Consider the following 25,491-nt stretch of genomic DNA (forward strand, 5'->3'; position numbering starts at 1 on the left):
TGGCAACCATTTACATAACTACAGTAGCTAAAACTGAAAGTAAAAGCTTTAAATTTCATTGCTTGCAATAAAATAAATGCTGCAATAGAATCAAAGATGAAATAAACCTAAAACGTATGCTATTTCAGCTATAGATGCCAAAGCATTTTAATGTGGTTTAAAAAGTGCACTAAAATAATTATTAAAAATGATGAAAACACAGGAAAATGACAGCATAATTTGCATACAGTTAACAAAGGAAATACAAAAATGAAAAACTGAATCAATCAAGGCTATTATATATATATATATATATATATATATATATATATATATATATATATATATATATATATATATATATATATATATATATATTTTTTTTTTTTTTTTCAGGACTTGTGCTGATACTTTGTTGTTTTTCATGGTTTATTTTATGTATATTCTTTAAATTATTAGTTATTCAAATGCATGCAAACATGCAAAACTTTACCACAAATATATTTTAATAATTGGAAATTTTAGATATTTATTTTATTTGTTGTATCTCCCTTTTCAATTATAAAAAGATTGTACAGTAAATATATAACCACATGACTAAGACTGTTGCAAAATTCCCTCGTTTCTTGAGAATAATCTTGAATCCCTTTTTCTTTCTGCATGACAGTGCATACTTATTTACAGACATCATTATCATTGTAAAATATAACCTAAAAACCCCTTTATAAACCCCTAGATATTTATTTTCTTTGTTTTATCCCCCTTTTTATTAATAAAAAGATTATATAGTAAAAATGTAACCACTTGACTAAGGTTGTTGCAAAATTCCCTCGTTTCTTGAGAATAATCTTGAATCCCTTTTTCTTTCTGCATGACAGTGCATACTTATTTACAGACATCATTATCATTGTAAAATATAACCTAAAAACCCCTTTAAAAACCCCTAGATATTTTTTGTTGTTGTTGTTGTTGTTTCCCCCTTTTTATTATTGAAAAGATTATATAGTAAATATGTAACTACATGATGTTATGATGATAGGCTTTACAAATTCCCCCAAGTTTTGTTTTTCATCAGTATTTTTTATGAGTTTTTCTTTCTTTCTTCACAAATGCAGGTGTAAACATCCAGATATGGTTTGTCTGGAGGCTGTTTATGGCCGTATAATGACTGTAGACATTAAACTTTATCTGCCCTGTCCAAACTTCAAGCCCGTTTTCCCTCCTATTTCTCATGCATTTCACACATTTGTGCCATTTTGTGATAAAGTTACACTGTAAAAAAACACTGGGTTCCACACAATTGATTTGTGTTGAGTGAACATAAAGAAATTAAGTTAGCTGGCTAGTTTTTTGTTTTTATTTATAAATGTTAGTGGATTAAACAGGGCCGGAGTGGGACTCCTTTTCAGCCCTGGAGTTTCAAGCCTCAGACTGGCCCACTTCAGTTCACGACTGACTATATTAAAATAAGGTCATTTCCAATTCAGTTTCTAATGACACTATTACGTCTTTTTTGAGAAAACAGCTGCTTTAGAAGTTCAAATGGTCTTAACAATAAAAAAATGAAAAAAGAAATTATTTAGACGAGGATCAAACCCAGGTCGGAGGCGTCATAATCTTATGTGCTAACCACTGGACCACAACAGCTGCTCATGAGGCTGCGAGAAAATAGATAAAAAGAGCAGAGCCCACTATAAACAATTCTTGCTGCATGCCTTAATCTTTGAATTTTTTTTTAAAGAATCAAATGAGCTTTTCTAGTCACCTCGACTTGTATCATTCAAACTTACTATTTACTCTTACTCTAAAACACAACAGTCAACTTTGTCAAATGATATGAGTGTAGTTGGTAACACTTTATTTTGATGGTCCATTTTAATATTAGTAGACTGTCTGCTTAATATCTGTTGATTCTGCTCCTTCAACAGACATTTAGCTAACTACACTAACACTAACCACAACCTAACAACCTAACAGTCTACTTATAACCTAATGAGAATTAGTTGGCATGTAGATCCAGTATAACTTATTTCAACAAACGGACCATCAAAATAAAGTGTGACCGTGTAGTTAACTCAAAATTGACTGAAAGTTAACTCTACTCATTTGAAAAGAGTTTTGTACTCAGTGTTTAAAGTAATATATATATATATATATATATATATATATATATATATATATATATATATATATATATATATATATATGTATATATATATATATATATATATATATATATATATATATATATATATATATATATATATATATATATTAAATACCTCAATACTTCAATTTAAATGGAGTACATTACGTTCACAGTACTCATATTAGTTTTTTTTTTTTACCTCAAATGATTTGTAGCAATTGGTTTCCTCAAACAGTTTGAGTTGCCTTAACTTACTGGGTTTTACAGTACTGTTAGTTTGAGTTCTCTTCATCTATTGGGTTTTACTGTGCTCAAATTGCTGTGTTTACTCAAATGGATTAAGTTCACAGTACTCATTAGGATTAGTTTTTAATCTTAAATGGTTTGTCGCAATCGGTTTCCTCAAATGGTTTGGGTTACCTTAACTCTTTGGGTTTTACAGTGTACCTATTCATCCAGTCACTCTTGGGAACTGTATTCGAGTCACCTCAACTTGTATCATTCAAACTTACTAAAAGTATTAAGTTAAACTTTGCATAACCTAAAGATGTAGCTGAACCCTGGTTAACTTATTAAAATACAATTGAGTAATTTAAAAACATTTGTAGAATATCATGAATATTATTTGTGAATATCATGACTTTTTATCATTTCGTCATTTCTACAGTGCATAGTGCAAATAAAAAGTAGAAACACCCACGAATCTATGATTTCTGTTTAAATACACAGCCACCCAACTGTTCATTATCAGATTTTTAACAACTTGTTAACTTAAATAGTTATTTAATTTATGCATTTTACAGTTCCTTTTTGGATATACAGTTGAAGTCAGAATTATAAGCCCTCCTTTGATTTTTTTTTTCTTTTTAACATTTTTCCCAAATGATGTTTAACAGAGCAAGGACATTTTCACGCATTTCCTATAATATTGTTCTTCTAGAGAAAGTGTGATTTCTTTGATTTCAGCTAGAATAAAAGCAGTTTTAAATAAATAAAAAAACATTTCAATATTATTAGCCCACTTAAGCTATATTTTTATTCGATAGTCTACCGAACAAACATCATCATACAATGATTTGCCTAATTACCCTAAAATGCCTAATTGACCTAGTTAAGCCTTTAAATGTCACTTTAAGCTGAATACTAATATCTTGAAAAATATCCAGTCAAATATTAATATTATTACTGATCAAATTAATCAGTTATTAGAAATGAGTTATGTTTGAAAACTATTATCTTTGGAAATGTGCTGAAAAAATCTCCTCTCCTTTTCATTCAACAAAAATGAGGGAAAACATTATACGGGGGTATGTGTATACAAAATACACACACATTCACTCTTATTTTTATTTTTTTTACTTTTTTTCCTATTTTAACTCCTTTTCAAGAGTTCACACTTAGCTGATGATTGAGTAAAAGCAAGTTTGGCATGCTGTCCCGGGAGAGAGCCCTGAGCCCAAAAGGTCCTTGAGCCCTTGGCTCCCTGCTATTTCTGCGGAGAATTTTGATAAAAATCTGCGGATTTCTGCGGAATTATTTTGGGAGTATCATAACTAAAACCCTAATAAGTTAAATAAAAAGTAATACATTTTTACCTTGTATTTAATGTTTAAATTGCAAATTCAATTAGATTAACTTTATTTGGTAAACAAAGCAAGTCTCTCATATAATATATCTACTAAAAGACATAAAATATTACTGGACAAACTGCATTGTACATAAATAAGATGAACATTTTCATATTAGTCAATAATATTACTGTAATTAATTTAAAAAACTGAATAAATTTAGATTTACACACATTTACACAAGTAAATTAACAGAATTAATGATGGGCTAAAAATCTGCAGTAATCTGCGGAATTCTGCGGAAAATCTGTGGAATTCTGCACGCACAGATTCCGTGTGGGCCTACTGATGACTAAAAATTGAATGCTATGAAGAGATATGCTGCAGGATGAGAGATTGACTGTAGTGCAAAATTTAGATTGATCAATTCACTTGTTGTGCATGTTTCTGGAATGTGGGAGGAAACCGGAGGACCCGGGAAAAACCCACGCGAGCACGGGAAGAACATGCAAACTAGGCACAGAAACGTCCACCGCCCTGTTAAAAGACTAGAACCGGTGACGTTCTTGCTGTGAGGCTACAGTGCTAACCACTGAGCCACCGTGCCACCCTATGGAGGGAAAGGTGACGAGGTAGAGAGGAAGAGGGGATTCTTCATATCGACGATGACTAGTGGAAAACCCTGGCTCTTTATAGTGGGTTAGGAATGGCCTGATTGCTGGATCATGCATGCTAATGCAGAACCAGCCGTGTTCAATCATAATCACGTGATCCCCTCGAAATTCGTTTATGAATAAACTTCACTTATTCCTTTCAAAAGTGCGACCCCATAATCCTCAATGTTCATGTTCATTCCGTTCAGCATGAGACTCTTAGTGAATGTATTTATTACTGTATCTCCAGGCTACAAAAACAGCCGCGTTTCTGATAAGAAGTGATCATTAACAGAAGCTTTTAACCAGAACATTTATTATTACCTAAACAACCCCCGAGTCAATGCTTTACAAGGCACAGTGGTAAAAGCTCATTTCTTGCATGCTTAGATGAAGCCGATACATGAATTATAAATATACTTGCTTGAATATGCTGTGCATTTCATGTCTGAAAATATTGCAGTGTTGCATAAACATACTTGGACTCATACCAGAACTGTAAGTCATATATGCAGTACTGTGCAAGAGTATTAGGGCACCACCAGCAATGGGAGCCTAAGACTTTTGCACAAATCTGTCAATCTAAAAGTGAAGGGTTCTTACTTGGTGAACTATAATTTATACAAACAGGAAATATGGGAAATATTTACACAATATTCAGAACAAAATTACTTTTGCAATCAAAAGTATGTTTAACGTGTCCCCTTTAGCACCAATAGCCGTTGTAAAACTTCAGTAAACACAACAGCTTGACTTGAATCAGCTCGAATCTTGCTTAGATTACATTATATTTTAACCTGTTTGACTAACAGTTTTTCTGCTTTTAGATAAGCGCTGGCTTCTGAGTGTGTGTGCATCTTCAGGGCCTCATCATGTGACATCATTGGTGACATGTGACACCATCATAACCCTTCTGTTTATTTGACTGTTCTGTACTGAAACTCTTTATGGCACAGGAACAATTTTTTACAACCGGCTCTGTGGCATACCTCGCTTCGTCATTGTTAGGTAAGAGATGATCTAGCAAAAAGTCCTAAAAGAACAAAAAGTACTGGCACGTGGCTGTAACTCAAACTTTTATTAAGAAAAACTGCAGATAGACATGCTATAATACAGAGTTTACATATCATATTGCTGTTTTATGTAAAATAGCGACGTCTTTTTGCCGACTCAGCTATTATTATTTTACATTTCAAGTAAGGTTTATAGCACAATAGTCAATTTCTTAACAGCTATCACTAAAATATATATACACAAATAAATAGAACACATTTAAACTAACAGTGTTTTAATTCAGACCTTTGCATGATTGTGTTTTTATTATGATGGCTCATTTAATGACTGATCGAAGAAGGCTCTGTTTGAATAGGCCATCAGAGGCAGGCGTTCCCCCAGAACGGCGTCTCGGAAATTCTGTCGTCTCCATGCGTAAACAATACTGTTTAGAAAACCCTGGAGCGACACTGACAGCGCCTGTGGAGAAAACATGCCACGCCGTTAAAAGGTCTGTGATTTTTAGAAATTCGTCCAGTCACTCTTAAGAACTGTTTAAACAAATCAGCAGAGTGAATGATTCAGTGAATCATTCATAAAGTCACTCTTGAGAACTCTATTTAAATGAATCAGTGGACTGAATGATTCGGCGACTCATTCATCCAGTCACTTTTAAGAACTATTTAAACAAATCTGCTGAGTGAATGATTTAGTGACTCATTCATATAGTCAGTTTTCATTCATTCATTCATTCATTTATTCATTTTCTTGTTGGCTTAGTCCCTTTATTAAATAGGGGTCGCCACAGCGGAATGAACCACCAACTTATCCAGCAAGTTTTTACGCAGCGGATGCCCTTCCAGCCGCAACCCATCTCTGGGAAACAGTCAGTTTTGAGAAATGTATTTAAACAAATCAATGGAGTGAATGATTAAGTGACTTACTCATCCAGTCACTCTTGAGAACTGTATTTAAACAAATCAGCTGAGTGAATGATTCAATAAATCATTCATGAAGTCACTCTTGAGAACTTTATTTAAAGGAATCAATAGAGTGAATGATTCAGTGACCCATTCATCCGGTCACTCTTAAGAACTGTATTTAAACAAAGTGAATGAGTAAATGATTCAGTGAATCCTTTAAAAAAAATCGCTCTTTAGAACTCTTTAAATTAATCAGTGGTGTAAATGATTCAATGACTCACTCATCCAGTCACTCTTAAGAACTGTATTTAAACAAATCTGCTGAGTGATGATTCAGTAAATCATTCATGAAGTCACTCTTGAGAACTTTATTTAAAGGAATCAATAGAGTGAATGATTCAGTGACCCATTCATCCGGTCACTCTTAAGAACTGTATTTAAACAAAGTGAATGACTAAATGATTCAGTGGATCCTTTAAAAAAATCGCTCTTTAGAACTCTTTAAATGAATCAGTGGTGTTAATGATTCAATGACTCACTCATCCAGTCACTCTTAAGAACTGTATGTAAACAAATCAGCAGAGTGATGTTCACTGACTCATTTATAAACTGACTCCTGAGAACTGTATTTAAACGAATCAGCAGAGTGAATGATTCAGTGACTCATTCGGCCAGTCACTCTTGAGAATTGTATTTAAACAAATCAGCAGAGTGAATGATTCAGTGACTCACTCATTCAGTCACTCTTGCAAACTATTTAAACAAAATCAACTGCGTAAATGATTCTGTAAATCATTCATAAAGTCACTCTCGAGAACTCTATTTAAATGAATCAGTTGAGTTAATGATTCAGTGACTCGTTCATCCAGTCATTATTAAAAACTGTATTGAAACAAATCAGTGAAGTGAATGATTCAGTGACTCATTCCACCAGTCACTCTTAAGAACTGTATTTTAACAAAGTGAATGACTGAATGATTCAGTGAATCATTTATAAAATCGCTCTTTAGAACTTAATTTAAATAAATCAGTGGAGTGAATGATTCAGTGACTCACTCATCCAGTCACTCTTAAGAACTGTATTTAAACAAAGTGAATGACTGAATGATTCAGTGACTCACTCATTCAGTCAATCTTGAGAACTGCATTTAAACAAATCAGCAGAGTGAATGATTCAGTGGCTTGTTCATTCAGTGTGTCTCCTGTTTTATTCTGGAATGAATCAGCATTTAAAGATTTATAGATTATTTAACATGATCTATAACTTACTGTTGTGTCTTACCTGTAAAACGTAGAGAGGGAAGAGATGTCTTATCCTAGCTTGTGCAAATGACAGAGAGATGAGAAGCAGCGCTGAAAAGATTACACAAAACATCATTTAGTTTCAAAGGAGAATTACAGCCATTCATATTCAGTACCACTGAAGCAAACCTATGTTCTTATACTGACCTGGTGTCCAGCAGAAAAAGACAACAAGGATCATGTATCGAGCCGAAGACCAAATCCCACCCGGAGGCCTCTGTGACATAGTGAACATGCTTGTGTTCTCATAATGCCTATAACAGCTATGTAACTTACAGTACACCACCTATAGGACGACACAAGATTATTTACATTAAACACCAGCAGTGACCCTAGAAGTAAGTGGACATATACAAATATCTGAATGTCAATGCACTTAATAAGCGCCCTTTATATGCCTTTTTGGATATTTCCTTTTATGCATAGGAGCTGTTTGTGAATGTAAAAGATCTGTAAAGTTTTCAAAGGTCAAAGTGCACAAACAAAATGATTCTATACCAAGTGTGCCGCAAGCCTGCGTTTGAGTGAAGGTTTCGGCCGTTAGATCGCCCCCTGGGGGCTGGCTGCAGTACAAGTCATAAAGCCCGCCTCCTCCGTGTTAATGAAGGAGACTTGAGCCCAAATAAATAAAATGCAATAAAATGTCCCGAAAGATAGTTCTGGTCGATTAAGGCACTGGTTATTGTGCTGAAATAGGTGCAGATCTTCATTTTTGTAAACAGTTTGTTTTTAGAAGTAATTTAATGCTGGGCGTGTCATCGTGATTGACAGCTGTGATTGACAGTTTCCCAAAGCGCGGCGTCTGAGCTTCGACAGGAGACTGAAGTAGACTGAAATGTTATTATTCGATTTCTGTGTTATTTTACCATGACAAAATGAGTTCAGCAGTAAACTATAGTTTCTGACATACATGATCCTGGTGGAACACTGTTTATTCGCTAAGTTCAGGGCTTTTTTCGGGCTTTATTAGTTTGCTGATACACGCCTAGCCACCCAGATAGCAAAACACAGTTCCGGCTAGATTCTCGCCTGCCGGAGACTTATCTCTTAGAGCTCAGACTGACTAATGTTACCTCTGCTGGACGTACTCCGGATGCCTGGACTCACTACCCAATTCCAGCCCAAGTCAATCGAGCCAGATGCGGCGGCCGAGCGAGCAGGCGCTGCCGCATGCGAGCCGGAATCAGCCCGCGACGCCGCGAGTAAGTTATGCGCTGCGGCCTGGAGCTGGCGCGATTTAATATATAAAACCCTCATATTTGTTAACGTTATTACTTCCATTTGTGTTGATATGACAGCAAACGCATGCTGAGAAGTTCGGGGGGCGTAGTTGATTTTACATAAAGCGTTTGATTGGAAGCTCGACTCTGCTCATTTTCGCGGCTCCTCCTCTGGCTCCATCAGACAGTCCTTCTGCGCATGTCTGGCTCCAATTTCAGCAGTCTTTTGCGACAGTTTGTGCCCGTCAAGCAGGCATTTTGCCCTCAAGGCGTTCAATGGGAAAAAGGGCTGTCGCGTCGTCCATATTTTTTACAGTCATTGTTCTATACCTGCCAACAATCCCATTTTAAATGAAAATGGGATCCCCTAGCTTTTTGGTTTAGTCCCCATGCGCACCGAACCTATTGTACAACCCGCTCTTCAGTTGGCGCACACCTTCCCTCCCCCCTGGTTTCTTGATCATGACAAAGAGTTCATTTTACTCAAATGGCCTCCACAGTCACCAGATCTCAATCCAATAGAGGACCAGATATGGTGAAATGGGAGATTCGTATCATAAATGTGCAGCCGACAAATCTACAGCAACTGCATAATGCTATCTTGTCAATAAGGAGCAAAATCTCTGAGGAATATTTCCAGCTCCTTGTTGAATCTTTGCCATGAAGGATTAAGTCAGTTCTGAAGGCAAAAGGGGGTCCAACCCGGTACTAGTAAGATGTACCTAATAAAGTGGCCAGTTAGTGTAGGGTCTAATTTAACTTTCAAATTTGTGATTGTAATTGCCTGGAAGAGTTTAATTTATGTTAAAAACAAGTTTGAAGACAAAAAAGTCAAATCGACTTTGAAAGCACATCCAAAAACTCTGGAATCGATACGGTAAAACAATGTTATCATTACTGTGTACATCGATGATCTACATCCAAGGGCTGAAGAAGCCAAATTCAGATATGCTAATCAGCATTTGGTTTCTAACACAAGCTGTAAGTAGTCGACCAATCACAACAGACTAGGTCTATCATCTGACCAATCAGAATAGAGCAGACTTTGGGTTTAGAAAAAAGGCGGGGTTTTAGAGAGACAAGATTCTTGAATAAATCTTTTTAGACACTGTGAGATCAAATTAAAATATGTAAATGAAAAGTGCTTTCTGATATTGGATGGATGTAATCCTCCATTAAATAACATTTAAACAGCATAAATAGGCATTTTAAAGACGCTTTTCAAGTACAACATAATGTTTATTTTAGCCACTTCTATCTGTGAATGTGTGTGTACCCACTGTGCAGCTGATGATGACGATCAACACACTGCTTAGCGTGAAGATTCGGATGAACTCGGAGTGAGCCCTATCCTGTTGGACAAAAGTCAAGATGAAGGAAACAGCGGCAGAGGGGATTCAGCAGAACTAGTTGTCGGTAAGTGTCTTACCACTGTTGTGCAGGAGTCATTTTCATTTGTGAGATGCAGGAAGAGAATGCAGCTGCCAGAGGAAACACACATGCGTTTAGAAAAGTACTGTAAGCACATACTTAAGCTCACAGACAGAAACTCACTGTCACCTGTTACAGAACCGGGCGGTGGGTCCTCGGTTGCCAGATTTTAGTATTGTCATGTGTCCCTTTTCACATGATGCAGTGAGAGTAGCCTGCATAATTTGCACAGTGTTTATGTAGATGAGGTATCCGATTATTGGCACAGCCCTATGGAAATGGCATACAGAGCAAACGTGTATATCTGTGAATATACAAATGCTTCAACATTAATTACAAAAAATATATATATATATTTAAATGCCTTTATAAAAGCTACTCACCACGCAATAATGTAGATGAGACAAAACCTTCGTCTTCTGCGTGATAACTGTGACAAAAGATGCATACTTTTTAAAAAATTGTACAAAAAACAGTGCTGGGCACAGTTTGTTTTGACATAATATATGTCTGTGTACCCTGTATATTTATTATGTTTATTTTGCAATATTTTTTATTTATTGTCTTACATTTACATAGTATCTTGTTTATATCTCCCATTCTACCTCAATACTGTTTCCTCCACTTCACCCTACCTATCTCATCACCTATTTTGCAGTACTGTTTACCGTCTACAATCATTTCTACTGTAACTTGCTGTTTAGTGTGATTTTTATTGAAAAGATATAAAAATATATTTACATGTTTGCACTTAGTGAGATGCACTTAATCTCATAATCTCATCACACGTGTGTGTGTGTATATATATATATATATATATATATATATATATATATATATATATATATATATATATATATATATGACAAAGCTGTGCGTGTGTATCACACATACATAATAAATATCTATAATACACATACATGTATTACATCAAAACAAACTTATTTTGGATAAGATTAATCAAGATTAATCTTTGCCCAGCACTAATAAAAATATAGAAACAAATATAAAAAATATATATAGTAATCTGAAAATATTTTTTATAAATATAATATATAAATATAATTATTAATGTATATAATAGTAAAAAAAATAAATATAAATAAATAAAACAAATAAATATAAATTAATTAATTAATAATAAAAAATAATAAAAAAATTAACAAAATAAAAATAAATAAATAATTAAATAAAATTAAATAAAATAATTAAATAAAAATAATTAAATAGACAAAGAAGATAAATAAATTAATAAATAAAAGTAAACAAATAAAATAAATATAAAAATAAATTAAATAAATAAATAAAAATAAATAAATTGATTAAAAATAAAAAAATAAAAATAAATACAAATACAAATAAATAATTAGATAAAAATAAATTAATAAATACATTTTTTCTCCACGTTTTGTGCTTGTCATTTCTACTAGTTTCTGATAAAAAATATATAATTTTAAACAGCACTAATTTAAGTTCAGCAAATTAAACTAAATTTTTTTTTAAAGTTTCATATGAGCCAAATTAAAATTTTATGTAATTTCAACTAACAAAAAATACAAAAATATATTTTTTGGTTTTAGTTTCTTTTAATGATAACACAGATCTAAATAAACAGGATTTCATCGAAACTTATTAAACATTACTTAATATGAGTAAATTACATAAATTAAAGCATTGACAATTATTAGATCAGGTGGAAAGAACTAGTGTGTTTCTAAGAAATGTACTGCGCAGGGATAATTATATGTGGGTACATGAAGGAAATATGAGATGAATGTGGCACAGCCGGACTGATCTCATACCCTGAGTTACAGGGCATTCATACCTGCTGTCAGTGGTAGACAATAAACGTGACACTGACTTATTTATAAAACTGTGACAAGTAGTGTGTGTGTGTGTGTGTGTGTGTGTCTGTGTGTGTGTGTCTGTGTGTGTGCGTGTGCATGTGCATGTGTGTGTGCATGTGTGTTCACCTGCACTTCAAATGCTTCCTGCTCAGTGTTTTTCCTCCATCCTTGAAATGCATGTGCCGATTCACAGGCATAAATGATGACTAGCAGAAAAGAGATGCAGTAAAAAGCCTGAGGAAACACAGAGAGTTAACGCTTCAGTTAATAAAGTTCATCACATCTGCAGAGACGGGTTTAACACACAGTTATCTTCATTTAAACGTGTTTGACATCAAAATTATTCGCCTTCCTGTGAATTTTGTTTTCAAATATTTCCCAAATGATGTTTAACAGAGCAAGGAATTTTTCACAGTATTTCCTAAAATATTTTTCCTTCTGGAGAAAGTCCTATTTGTTTTATTTCGACTAGAATAAAAGCAGTTTTTAATATTTTAACACCATTTTAAGGTCCATATTATTAGCTCCTTAAGCAGTATTTTTTTCAAGTGTCTGCAGAACAAACCACTGCAGGCCCGTAGCCACTTCTTACTGACAAAGGTCCCATACATGAGCTCATTTGTCCTATTTTGACTGCTATGCCATCATAAATAGTAAGAATAACCCATCAAAAAGGCTTTAAGACCAAGCTAAATCCTGGTGGGACTTCAGTTGATCAGCAAACAATTATTTTTCAAGAATCCGACATCGAGCTGTGCAAGAAAACATCTGACATAAGAGAAGTCATCTTTCGCTACTGTATTTTTGTTTTAAAAAGAGAAAACATTTGGCAAGTAAGTTTTATTCTATTAATCTTAGACTTTACTCTAGAAAGAAAACATGACAAATAAAAAAAGTGTGAAGCACTTTTACAAGAGATAAGAGCAAAAAATGTGAAGCTTTTTTTCGACTTAGTCTCTTTATTAATCTGGGGTTGCCACAGGGGAATGAACCGCCAACTTATTCAGCATATGTTTTACGCAACGGATGCACTTCCAGCTGCAACCCATCTCTGGGAAACATCCATACACACTCATTCACACTCACTCATACACTAGAAACAATTTAGCCTACCCAATTCACCTATAATGCATGTCTTTGGACTTATGGGGGAAACCGAAGCACCCCGAGGAAACCCACGCAAACACAGGGTGAACATACAAACTCCACAAAGAAACGCCAACTGACCTAGCTGAGGCTCAAACCAGCAACCTTCTTGCTGTGAGGCGATCGTGCTAACCACTGCGCCACCATGCTACCTTAAATTATTATTATTATTTCATTTATTTATAATTTTTCAACAGGAAATGATTAAAAGATAATGGGGCCTGACTCAGGATGAATGCTGTTTTTCAGCAGGTTTCTGCTCTGCAGAACATAAAAACATACAGACAACCTTAACATTATTATTATTATGTTTCTGACTGAGGGAAGTTAAATGTGTTGGCCAGTTTGTTATTTGCTTAATGAAAAACTCTAGAATAGCCTTCCTGATAATGTCCGAGGCTCAGACACACTCTCGCAGTTCAAAACTAGATCAAAGACCTTTTTAGTAAAGCATACACTCAGAGTTTCACTTAGCGGTATAATACATGAATGTGCCCCATGCAGGTTTCTGCATCTCGTTTATATACACTATGAACAGCATACATATACATACAATATGAACAGCTTGTTTATATCCACTATGAACAGCAGCTACACTTATTATTCTCTTTATTCTCTATTTGCACCTGGGGATAATCATCCCGAGGCCCCCAGACTATGCAGCGCCACTGATTGGATCCAAGACCAGCGACGAGATGATCCCAAGGTTTCCATAATCCTGGACCAGGCCATATCCTGAACTGAGCTAAACTGAACTGAACTTAAACACTGAAAACTGAACTGACACCGTTTCAATTTACTATGATCTTCTATGTGAAGCTGCTTTGACACAATTTACATTGTAAAAGCGCTATAGAAATAAAAATGAGTTGAAAATGTAATTAATGAATTACAATAAGCTACAGTTTTTAATTTAAAGCTTTTTTCTAATGATAAAAGATTTTATACATTTGTATTTTAAAAATAAATATGTCATTTTTTTATTCTAAATATTTAGGAAATATTTTTGCTACATCAAAAAATGTGGTTATGATGACCATCTGACAAGTTAATCCAGCTTAAATAGTGCTAAAAATGTCACATAAATTCAGTATTTAAATCTCATAATTAAATGGAAAATGAGGTGAATAACTGTATAAAGGTCCACATTTTGAGAAAAAAGAACCACTCCTTTCACCAGGCTGGCTACGGGCCTGCACTGTTATACGATGAGTTGCCTAATTACCCTTGCCTAATTAACCTAGTTAAGCCTTTAAATGTCACTTTGAGCTAAATACTGGTGTCTTGAAAAATATCTATTCAAATATTATTTACTGTTAGTCAGTGCAATAGCCTAGTGGTTAGCGTGTCGACATTTGATGCAATAGCACATCAGGGCGTCGTGAGTTCGAATCCCGGCTTGATGACATTTCCCTAACCTACTCCCACTTTGCTTCCTGTCTCAATACTGTCCTATCTAATAATAATGGCAAGAAGGCCAAAAATAAATCTTAAAAAAATAAAAAATAAATATATATATATATATATATATTATTTACTGTCATTATAACAAAGATTAAAGAAATCAGTAATTAGAAAAGAGTTATAAAAACTATTGTGTTTAGAAATTAGTTGAAAACATCTTCTTTAAGGAGCCTAATAATGTTAACCTTAAAATTAGGCTTTTATTTATTATTAAATTATTACATGAAAATACTGTAAAAATGACCTTGCTCTCTTTAACAAAAAAATCAAGATGTGTAACTAAAGTGTGGATTTTCTATGGTGTCCACCTAATTGAATATCCTCCTGTAAATCATAAACTCAAGTTTTACTGTCCCACTGTGTCAACTCGGAGTGTTTTACAGGCCACTGCATGACTCAGTTGTTCAACAGGTTCATATATGAGCATCTTCAATTGTTTGCCAACAGGCAACAATGCAGGAAATCTCAACCGCTCAGAGCAGAAGGTCTGAAGGTAACTTTACACCAAGATCTCACTATTACCAAGATGCTCATTTCCCAGCTGTTTAATGAAGTTGTTGCATAACAGGGACATCATTCAAGCATTATAGAGGGTGTTGTGTTGTGCACATATACAACCTACGAATATTTATTTTTCTGCATCACTTCTTGGAGATTTTAAAGATTACTTGTTAGCATGAATCATCATTTTGATTAGGTAACTGTACTGTACATGTGATCGTATGTGTGTATGTTTCTGTGTCAGCAGTTTCTCACCAAAGATAACGGCAGTCCGATGTTGCACAGCTTTTCACTGAGTGGCCACAATTCATAAGGCAAATTAGGAATGGCAGTGCCCATCAAAACAAGCGAAGCCAAGAAATCTGCCAGGGCCAGCTGAGCAAGAGGCTTAGCCTGAAACACAAGAACAATGATCAATTATGCTATTCTTTTTTCAATTATTATTATGCAAAGAAGTACATGAATGACAAGAAATCACATACAAATGGAAAACAGAATAGTGACAGAGAAAAAAACAACAACAATCAGATATAGCTAGGCATGTGTGTGTGTGTGCATGGAAAGATTACTGTGTGGACAGGTCAACGTTTATAAATAAGAGATCATAAAAGCATATGATTATAGATCTTAATATCAAAAAATGAAGCAAGAATAATACAGATAAAAATAAAAACAAAAGCGATCAGTAATGGGGATTGACAGCAATAATAGGAATGATAGAAATGATGAAAAGCTCATTATTTTGTTTATTGACATTCATTCATTCATTTTCTCGTTGGCTTAGTCCCTTTATTAATCCGGGGTCACCACAGCGGAATGAACCCCTAACTTATCCAGCAGGTTTTAACGCAGCGGATGTCCTTACAGCCGCAACCCATCTCTGGGAAACATCCACACACACATTCACACACACACTCATACACTACGGACAATTTAGCCTACCCAATTCACCTGTACCGCATGTCTTTGGACTGTGGGGGAAACCGGAGCCCCCGGAGGAAACCCACGCGAAGGCAGGGAGCACATGCAAACTCCTCACAGAAACGCCAACTGAGCCGAAGCTCGAACCAGCGACCTTCTTGCTGTATTGCGACAGCACTTCCTACTGCTCCACTACTTCGCCCTGTTTATTGACATGTTAATTAAAAAAAAAACACATTGTTTTTTATGTTCTGTAGATTATTGCAGCAGCTCTTTTTCCAGTCTGTCTAAAATGCGCTGATTGTGTTCTGGTTTCTACAAAGCCCAGTCCTCAAGCATATGATGGAAACCTAATATCCCTTTAATTTTAAGGGTTAGCTCAAGATAAAATGAAATTTCTGTAAGTAGTTATTCACCCTTAAATTGTGTACTAAGCACCACAACACACAATAAAAGCTCTTTTCCATCTTAAAAGGAGTTTTTGTTCTAATCATCTGCCATGGCGAACCGCAAAATTTCCATTTTACAAATGCTTTATATTTCCACAACATCACAGTACAACCGGAGGGTGTGCTCCAACTATAGGGGGATCACACTCCTCAGCCTCCCGGGGAAAGAATAAGCCAGGGTACTGGAGAGGAGGATCTGGCCGATGGTTGAACCTAGGATCCAGGAGGAACAATACGGTTTTCGTCCAGTCTGTGGAACACTGGACCAGCTCTATACCCTCACCAGGGTGCTCGAGGGTTCATGGGAGTATGCCCAACCAGTCCACATGTGTCTTGTGGACTTGGAGAAGGCATTCGACTGTAACTCTCATGGTATTCTGTGGAAGGTGCTTTGGGAGTACGGGGTCAGAGGCGCCCTGTTAAGAGCTGTCTCGTCCCTGTATAAACAGAGTAGGAGTTTGGTTAGCATTGCCGGTAATAAGTCAGACTTGTTTCCACTGCATGTTGAACTCTGGCAGGGCTGCACTTTGTCACCAATTCTGTTCATAATTTTTATGGACAGAATTTCAAAGTGCAGCCTTGGGCTTGAGGGGGTTTGGTTCAGGGCCCATAGAATCTTATCTTCGTTATTCGCTGATGATGTTGTTCTGTTGGCTTCATTGAAGCTGGGATGAGAATCAGCACCTCCAAGTCCGAGGCCGTGGTTCTCCATCAGAAAAAGGTGGTTTGCCATCTCTAGGTTGGAGGAAAGTCCTTACCCTAGGTGGAGGACTTCAAGTATCTTGGGGTTTTGTTCACGAGTGAGGGAAGAATGGAACGTGAGATTGACCGGCAGATTGGTGCAGCAGCAGCAGTAATACGGTCGATGTATCGATCTGTTGTGGTAAAGAAGGAGCTGAACTGAAAGGCAAATCTCTCGATTTACCAGTTAATCTATGTTCCTACTCTCACTTATGGTCACGAGCTTTGGTTCATAACCAAAAGGACAATATCTCTGATACAAGCGGCTGAAATTAGTTTCCTTCGCATGGTGCACCCTTATAGATAGGGTGAGGAGCTCTGTCACGTGGGAGGAGCTCGGAGTAGAGCCGCTGCTCCTCCACACCGAGGGAAGTCAGCTAAGGTGGCTCGGGCATCAGTTTCAAGTGCCTACGAGACGCCTACCTAGGGAGGTGTTCCAGGCATGTCCCACCGGGAGGAGGCCTCGGGGAAAGATCCAGAACACGCCGGAAGGACTATGTCTCTTTGCTGGCTTGGAAACGCCTCGGGATCCTCCCAGAGTAGCTGGAGGAAGTGTCTGGGGAGCGGGAAGTCTGGGGTTCTCTCCTTAGACTGCTGCCCCTGCGACTCGGCCCCAGATAAGCTTATGAAAATAAATTAATAAATGAACTTTTTTTTTTTGAATCCCTACAGGGAAAAAGGCTTCTGGAACCACTGTAAAGTTGGGCTAATGCACTCAACACTATGACAGTCTTAAGTTCTGCTTTTGACCTGAATGACCACAAGGTCTAATTGACACGTCTAGAGACAGCTGTGGGCCTTCGTGGCACAGTTTTAGAGTGGTTCCGTTCTTATTTGACCAATAGATGTTTTGGTGCGCGCATTGGCCATCAATCCTCATCCAATATGCCTCTCAACTATGGAGTTCCACAGGGATCAATCCTTGGGCCTGTGTTGTTCACCCTGTATATGCTCCCCCTAGCTTCCATATGCAATAAATATAAAGTTTCCTTTCATCTATATGCTGATGACGCTCAGATATATTTTCCTCTAAAACAAAAAGGTGTAAATGGCTTACAACCACTCCTGGCTTGCTCATAGGAGCTTAAACTTTGGCTTTGGCTTTCTCAAGCTATTGTTTTTTTTTTTTTTTTTTATTTAAACGAAAATAAAACTGAAGTAGTTGAATTTGGGCACAAGGAAAATTCTCTGTTAAATGTCAAAATGAGATCTTTGGCCCCACATATGTGCAGTGTGCACGAAAACTCAGTGTTATGTTTGATGAAAACTTAAAATTTGACAAACAGATCAGCACTGTCATAAAATCCTGCTTTTACCACCTCAGAAACTGTCTAGTCAAGCCATTTTTATCCCAGAGAAATTTTCAAACGGTGACTCATGCCTTCATAACAACACGTCTAGATTACTGTAAATCTCTCTATTGTGGTATTTCTCAGTTTTCTCTCTCTCGTCTGCAGCTGGTACAAAATGCAGCTGCTAAACTACTCTCTGGCACCTGTAAATATGAGTCGGTAACTCCAATATTAACTACACTTCACTGGTTACCCATTAAATACAGAATTGATTTTACAATTTTAATATTTGTTTACAAAGCCATCAATAATCTTGCTCCTCAGTACCTTACTGACTTGCTTTGTCCATATACCCCCTCTCGATCATTGAGCTCTTATAATCTCAATTTACTCATCATGCCCAGAACACGCCTTAAAAAAGGAGGTGGTAGAGCGTTTGCTGTTGCTGGTTCTAAAATCTGGAACAGTCTACCAATTCACATTAGAATCTCTCTCTCCATTTCCATGTTTAAGTCTGTTCTATTTTTTCTCTCGCTTTAAATACTCCTTGATCACTGTTTTACTGCTTTTAATTGTTAAATGTTTCTTTTATATTCTGCTTCTCTGTCTTTAGTGCACCTATGTACAGCACTTTGGTCAACCTTGGTTGTTTTTAAATGTGCTTTATAAATAAATATTATATTGTATATTGTATAAACAACCACAAAACTGAAATGAAACAGTTTAAGCTATTTCAAAATCATGTTCATTTGTGTTGTTGTTTTAGATTCATCTATTAGTGGCAGTCATGTAGGAAAAGCAGTTATGCAGACATGATGTCTCTTAGGATGTAGGAATTTGGGTCGTGCATATTACACACTTGAGAAAAACATCTCGAAGATATGGTCCTCTAAAAACATCCTGCATATTTGCAAAAGGAGAAGCCTGATTCAATGAAATCTTTCCAAAAGTTTTTTGCATTCAAAAGGTGAACTTTGCTAAAGGTTTATCTGAAGCATGTTGTGTTGATAAAAGTTTCGTTGCCAGCCTGTGCCTATGTGAGCACTGGCACACTGTTAGCCAATATTGACCCGCACTGTTGACGTACGCAGCGATAGTTGGACACGTATTTGCTTTAAACTTAACTTGGAGCATGCTTCATTTCTATTGATTTTCCCATTCAGATTATCAGCGGAAATGTAAGTATTCAAAATATGCATCTGTTAAGAATATAGTGATGCCAAGCACATTAGCAACAGTTTGATTTGCATTTGTTTGTGTCTCACCTGTTCATTGAGATGCTTTCTCTTTATAATGGACACCACCACAACAGAACAGCTGCCTATCAGACTGGAACAGAAAGAAAAAGTGCACAGATCAGTGTACCGTGACAAAATGTGACCGAAATAATAACCATACATTCCTGACAGCTAACATTCACAGAGTTCAGCAATGCGATAAATGTAATAAAGTCACGTAAGTGCAGCGCAACATGCAAAAACAACCACACATAAAACACTAAAGATTATAACACATTATAAACAACTTAAGAAATTAACACATTGTTAAAAACCCTTAAATATAATTTTACTGTGTAAAATATGTTTAGTTATTCACATTCATTTGACTCTTTTCATATTCATTCATCCGTTTTCCTTCGCTTGCCTGGTTTACACTTCTGCGTTGAGTGACCGGCCTGACCCACGGCGCATACAAGTGTTGCTCTGCAATAACACTTCCAGCGTCGTGCAACATCTTTAATCATGTAAGCACAAAGCAAAACTTTCCATCTTGTGGAAAGCGCTTGATGCAGAAGTGTAAATAGGCCTCTATTTTAGAGGTTGCCACAGCGGAATGAACTGCCAACTATTCCACCATATATCTTTCACGCAGCAGATGGCCTTCTAGCCACAACCCAGTACTGGGAAACACTTATACAGACTCACACATTACGGCCAATTTAGTTTATTTAATTTAATCACCTATAACGCATGTCTGGACTTGTAGAGGAAACCGGAGCACCCGGAGGAAACCCATGCGAACACGGAGAGAACATGCAAACTCCACACAGAAATCTAAATGATTTCTTGATTTATAGTAAAATGAATTTACAACTAAAAATAATACATGATTTTTTTTTTTATAAATTTGACTGCTGGACTGCTCCATGATGGATATTTTATTTTGTAGTATTATTATTACAAAACCTTACATTATCAAAATAATATATTTGATTGTTTATGAAATAATATTTAATTACGTTAAAATGGTATTTGTTTAACTCTCACCATACAAAATCTGATAGGAAAGGATGTTTTATATAGTTTATAGGTATAATTTAGACTTCTAGACATCTATTGGGGGCCCCCAGATTTCCTGGGGCCCTAAGCGGCCCAATAAGCAATACCTTGCTTATTGGTTAAATTCACCCCTGCACTTTAGAGACCCATTCTCACTATTAACTAGTTGCTTATTAGCATGCATGTTATTGAGATATTGGCTGCTACTTATAAAGCACATGGTCTGTATGATCTTATTCAACATGCCTAATACAAACCCAATGCCTAAACTACCTTAATAACTATTAATAAGGAGCAAATTAGGAGTTTATTAAAGCAAAAGTAAAAATGTAAAGCAAGAACTTAATCTTAAAATAAAGTCTGACCAATTTTTTTTCCAAGTATAACAAAGTATATCGCAATATATATTGCAGAAATACAAGCGATCACACACTCATATTTGTCCAATATCGTGACCCCCTAATGTTTTATGGAGGATGAAACCTGCAAAAACAATAAACAAATAATTATGCAAATACATTCATTAATCAGTAAGTACATCCATAAATTCATGCATAAATAAAATAATAAATATGCAAATAAATAAATAAATCATCTGCATAAATAAATATTTAAATATATAATAGTGCAGGCAGGTAAATAATTAAATAAGTTACACAAATGCTAAACTGAATGTTTATTTCCCCCTTTCAAATATTTATTCATTTCTTGAACGCAGTTCCGTATTTACTTTTCCTCAGGTCAACATAACACTGACTTATTCCCCCAACATTCGTGTAATTTATTAAATTATTTACCTGCCTGCAATGTTAATTGTGTTTATATTAATTTATGCAGGATTTTTATATACATTTATTTGCATATTTATTAAGGCATAAATTCATAGATTTATTTACTCTTTTATTCATATATTTGCGTATATATTTGTTTTTTTTTGCAGGTTTCGTCATTTCTAACGCTGTAGCATTTATTAACAATGAGTAACCTATTATTTATTATTAAATAACCTACTTTATATAAGTTTTTTTACTGTAGGGTGTCACAAGTATGATTCAAATGTCCAAAATGATTTGTCTTCGAGTATTTGCACAAAACTCTTCGTTGATTTCAATGCATAATATGCGTATTCCATTAACCCTGCAGATCAAGATCTCTTATGTAACAATTAGCCATTTCCTTAAACAATGCTGGAACACATGCTGCCTCACATGTCAGTGGAATAAACACAAGTATTTCTCACCTCAAACTTAAAGACGAGACGTAGATCCAAGACAAAATAATAACCTGTGTGTGCAACCAAGAAAAATATGAAAATACAGTAATAAACCTTCCATTTTAATATGATGTTATGATATCGAAAGCTTTGTCTGTCATTTAAAATAGAAAAGAAATATAACAATATGCATTTATTTTGTTGCTTAAATATACTTAAAGGACTCACAGAGGTAAAACGCGACGAATATGAATAACCATACGAAGCTTTAACACATTGTATTCTCGTAGACTTCATGTGTGTGATTAATTTTAAAGTTACTTGTACATTACCCTTTCGTCCTCATCTGATAATCCACTGCTTAAATTCATGGCGAAGATGTTTATTCCGTGACTACATGCCAGCTTGTTGTGTATCTGCGAGTCCTGCTCAGACTGACTGCAGTCCCGCGCGCTTTACCCTTACCTGAGCGTTGAACTAATCACGTGACGTCTGTTTTCTCACCTGTACCTACGCAGCTGCGTCACTTTAATAGCTTTCATAACCATGTTTATGCGGGTACAGCCAAATATATTTGACATTATAGATTTTGCCCTGCATAGAATTGGAGAAACAGTAATATTTTTGGGTAACGCTTTACACTAACGCTGTAGACCTATTAGTTAATTGCATTTACTAACATGAACAAACATTGAACAAGACATTTTTTATAATCCTGTTTGCTAAAGATAGTTAATGAAAATAAAGTTATTGATTGTTAGTTCGTTACTCGCGGTGCATTTATGTAACAATCTTAATAATGTATTAGAGTTTAACTATGATTAATAACTGCTGTACAATCCACATAGCAAATTTTATCTGGCCCTCACTATCAGTTTTTGCTTGACCCACATGCCGCAGTGAATTACGGTACATGACTGACCAAGTCTTGCTTCCATAAAGGGCCAAACATGCACCATGGGCCAAGTCTCAGCCAAGTTAACAACCCATAACTGGGCCAAATATGTTTGTGTGCCACGACTGCAATGATTTTGATAAACCAATGAAGCATTTCGCTTTTGGCGTGCTTTTTCTCGAAGCGGCCTGATTGGTAGATTTTTTTTTACTCAAAAATAAATTAAATGCTTTTTAAAAGTGGGTCATTATACGTCAAACTTGCGTGGTACACATTTATTTTTTTAACATCTGCTCCAAATACTACTTTTGATATCTAGCTAAGTCTTGCGTGCCGCCTGACGGTGCCATCTCTGCCAAACCAGCGCCATGTTATGTTTGGCCCACATATGCTCTATGCCAGTGCCGGACGAACGCCTGCTGTGCCAAATCTGGGCCAGAATTATTTGCTACCTGGGAAGCATTGTTGCTGTACAATATAATAAATGTATATTGTAAAGAATGACTTTTACTGTTTTTTTTTCCTTATCCCTACTGAAAAATCCAGCTTAAACCAGCCTAGGCTGGTTGGCTGGTTTTAGCTGGTCGACCAGGCTGGTTTTAGAGGGGTTTTGGCCATTGCCAGGCTGGTTTCCAGCCATTTCCAGCCTGGTCTTAGCTGGTCAGGCTGAGAGATGACCAGCTAAAACCAGCTTGACCAGCCTAGCCAGGCTGGGAGCCCAGCCAAAACCAGCTATTTCCAGCTTAAATCAGGCTGGTCAAGCTGGCTTTAGCTGGATTTACCAGGTCATTTTCCAGCCTGACCAGCTAAGACCAGGCTGGAAATAGCTAGAAACCAGCCTGGAAATGGCCAAAACCCCTCTAAAACCAGGTCGACCAGCTAAAACCAGCCAACCAGCCTAGGCTGGTTTAAGCTGGATTTTTCAGAAGGGTGCTCAATATATATTATTAATTAATTATTATTATAATTATATATATATAGCCTATTTAGAGTGTGATCTGTTCCAGGGATTTAAAGTATCCTTCTGATACTTTCTGGCACCCTTTTCCACGCGATCCTTTAGAAATCGTATAATGTTATGATTTGCTACACGTATATTATTTTGAAAACCGCTGAATAGAATTGGTCTACCTTTCTTTGATACGTAAAAAATTGAATAATACCCACAATCATCTTCAGAACTGCCTTAATATTTGAGTTTTGTGGCATGGTGTGCTTTCATGGAAGTAAAGTTCACAACATGAAGGAATTGGCTACAGGGACCAGTCCCAATACACACTTTATCTACACCAGCACTGTTTTTTTTATCTTGTTGTTGTTGATCAGTAATCAGTTGATCATCTGTTAACCTTTATAGATGGTTATGTGTGAAAATTCAATTAAATGACTCAGCAGTTCTACATCAGGGTTTTTCATATGCGCTTGTGGGTGAACATCTGTAAACAACGAGCAACTAATGCTATTTAAGCTTTTTAAGATTATATAAAGAAGATACCTGTGAATATATATTGTGTTTACTCTGTATTTATAAGTAAACAAAGCAACACATAGGGTGAGAGTACAGAGTTGAGAGAGTGAGAGTTGTTTTTATGTCGTACAGCGGTCAGTAATTGTATTAGTATGTAGCGGCCTCTACTGGTCAAACAGTTGCGTGCAACAGTGGCAGAAATCATCTTTTACTTGTTTCAAACCTGTGAGTTGCTTTTACACAGCAGATGCCCTTCCAGCTGCAACTCAGTACTGGGAAACATCCATACACACTCATTCACACACATACTGTACACTATAGCTAATTTAGTTTATTCAATTCACCTATCAGTCTTTGGACTGTGGGGGAAACCAGAGCACCCGGAGGAAACCCACACCAACACGGGGAGAACATGCAAACTCCACACAGAAACACCAAATGACTTAGTCGGGACTCAAACCAGCGTCCTTCTTGCTGTTAGGCGACAACGCTACCCACTTCGCCACCATAATAAAATTATATTTATTATTCATTCATTCATTTTCCTTCGGCTTAGTCCCTTATATATCAGGGGTCGCCACAGCTGAATGAACCACCAGCTATTCTGGCATATGTTTTTTTCCAGCTGCAAATTTAACCAATCAGCAAGGTAAGCAGCCGCTTAGGACCCCAGGAACCTGGGGGGCCCAAATAAATATCTAAAAGTATAAATTATACCTATAAACTATATTTAATGTTGTTTTCTATCATATTTCCGTCTTTCGGATGAGACGTTAAACCGAGGTCCCGACTCTCTGTGGTCGTTAAAAATCCCAGGATGTCCTTCGAAAAAGAGTAGGGGTTTAACCCCGGCATCCTGGCCAAATCTGCCCACTGGCCTCTGTCCATCATGGCCTCCTAACCCTCCCCATATCATGATTGGCATATCATCACTCTGTCTCCTCTCCACCAATCAGCTGGTGTGTGGTGTGCGGTCTGGCGCAAAATGGCTGCCGTCGCGTCATCCAGGTGGATGCTGCACACTGGTGGTGGATGAGGAGATTCCCCCCCCCATTGT

The 25,491-nt window shown here is 36.3% G+C and overlaps 2 protein-coding genes across 3 annotated transcripts in view; both read right to left on the minus strand.

Moving 5' to 3' along the window:
- The window catches only part of LOC101882393 (uncharacterized), a 768,785-nt gene that overhangs the window by 652,024 nt on the left and 91,270 nt on the right, over positions 1–25,491 (minus strand). The window lies entirely within an intron of this gene.
- On the minus strand, positions 5,412–22,542 carry si:dkey-30c15.2. Of its 2 annotated transcripts, none has more exon segments than NM_001110381.1 (12): positions 5,412–5,822; positions 7,548–7,618; positions 7,715–7,853; positions 10,068–10,139; positions 10,217–10,268; positions 10,348–10,488; positions 10,602–10,648; positions 12,192–12,299; positions 15,432–15,569; positions 19,845–19,908; positions 22,099–22,142; positions 22,404–22,542. In NM_001110381.1, coding segments are annotated over 12 exon segments (1,068 nt in total). In that variant the 5' UTR covers positions 22,443–22,542; the 3' UTR covers positions 5,412–5,669.

Source organism: Danio rerio, chromosome 18 (genome assembly GCF_052040795.2).
Source record: "Danio rerio strain M-AB ecotype USA chromosome 18, GRCz13ab, whole genome shotgun sequence".
In the NCBI taxonomy this organism is placed as follows: domain Eukaryota; kingdom Metazoa; phylum Chordata; class Actinopteri; order Cypriniformes; family Danionidae; genus Danio; species Danio rerio.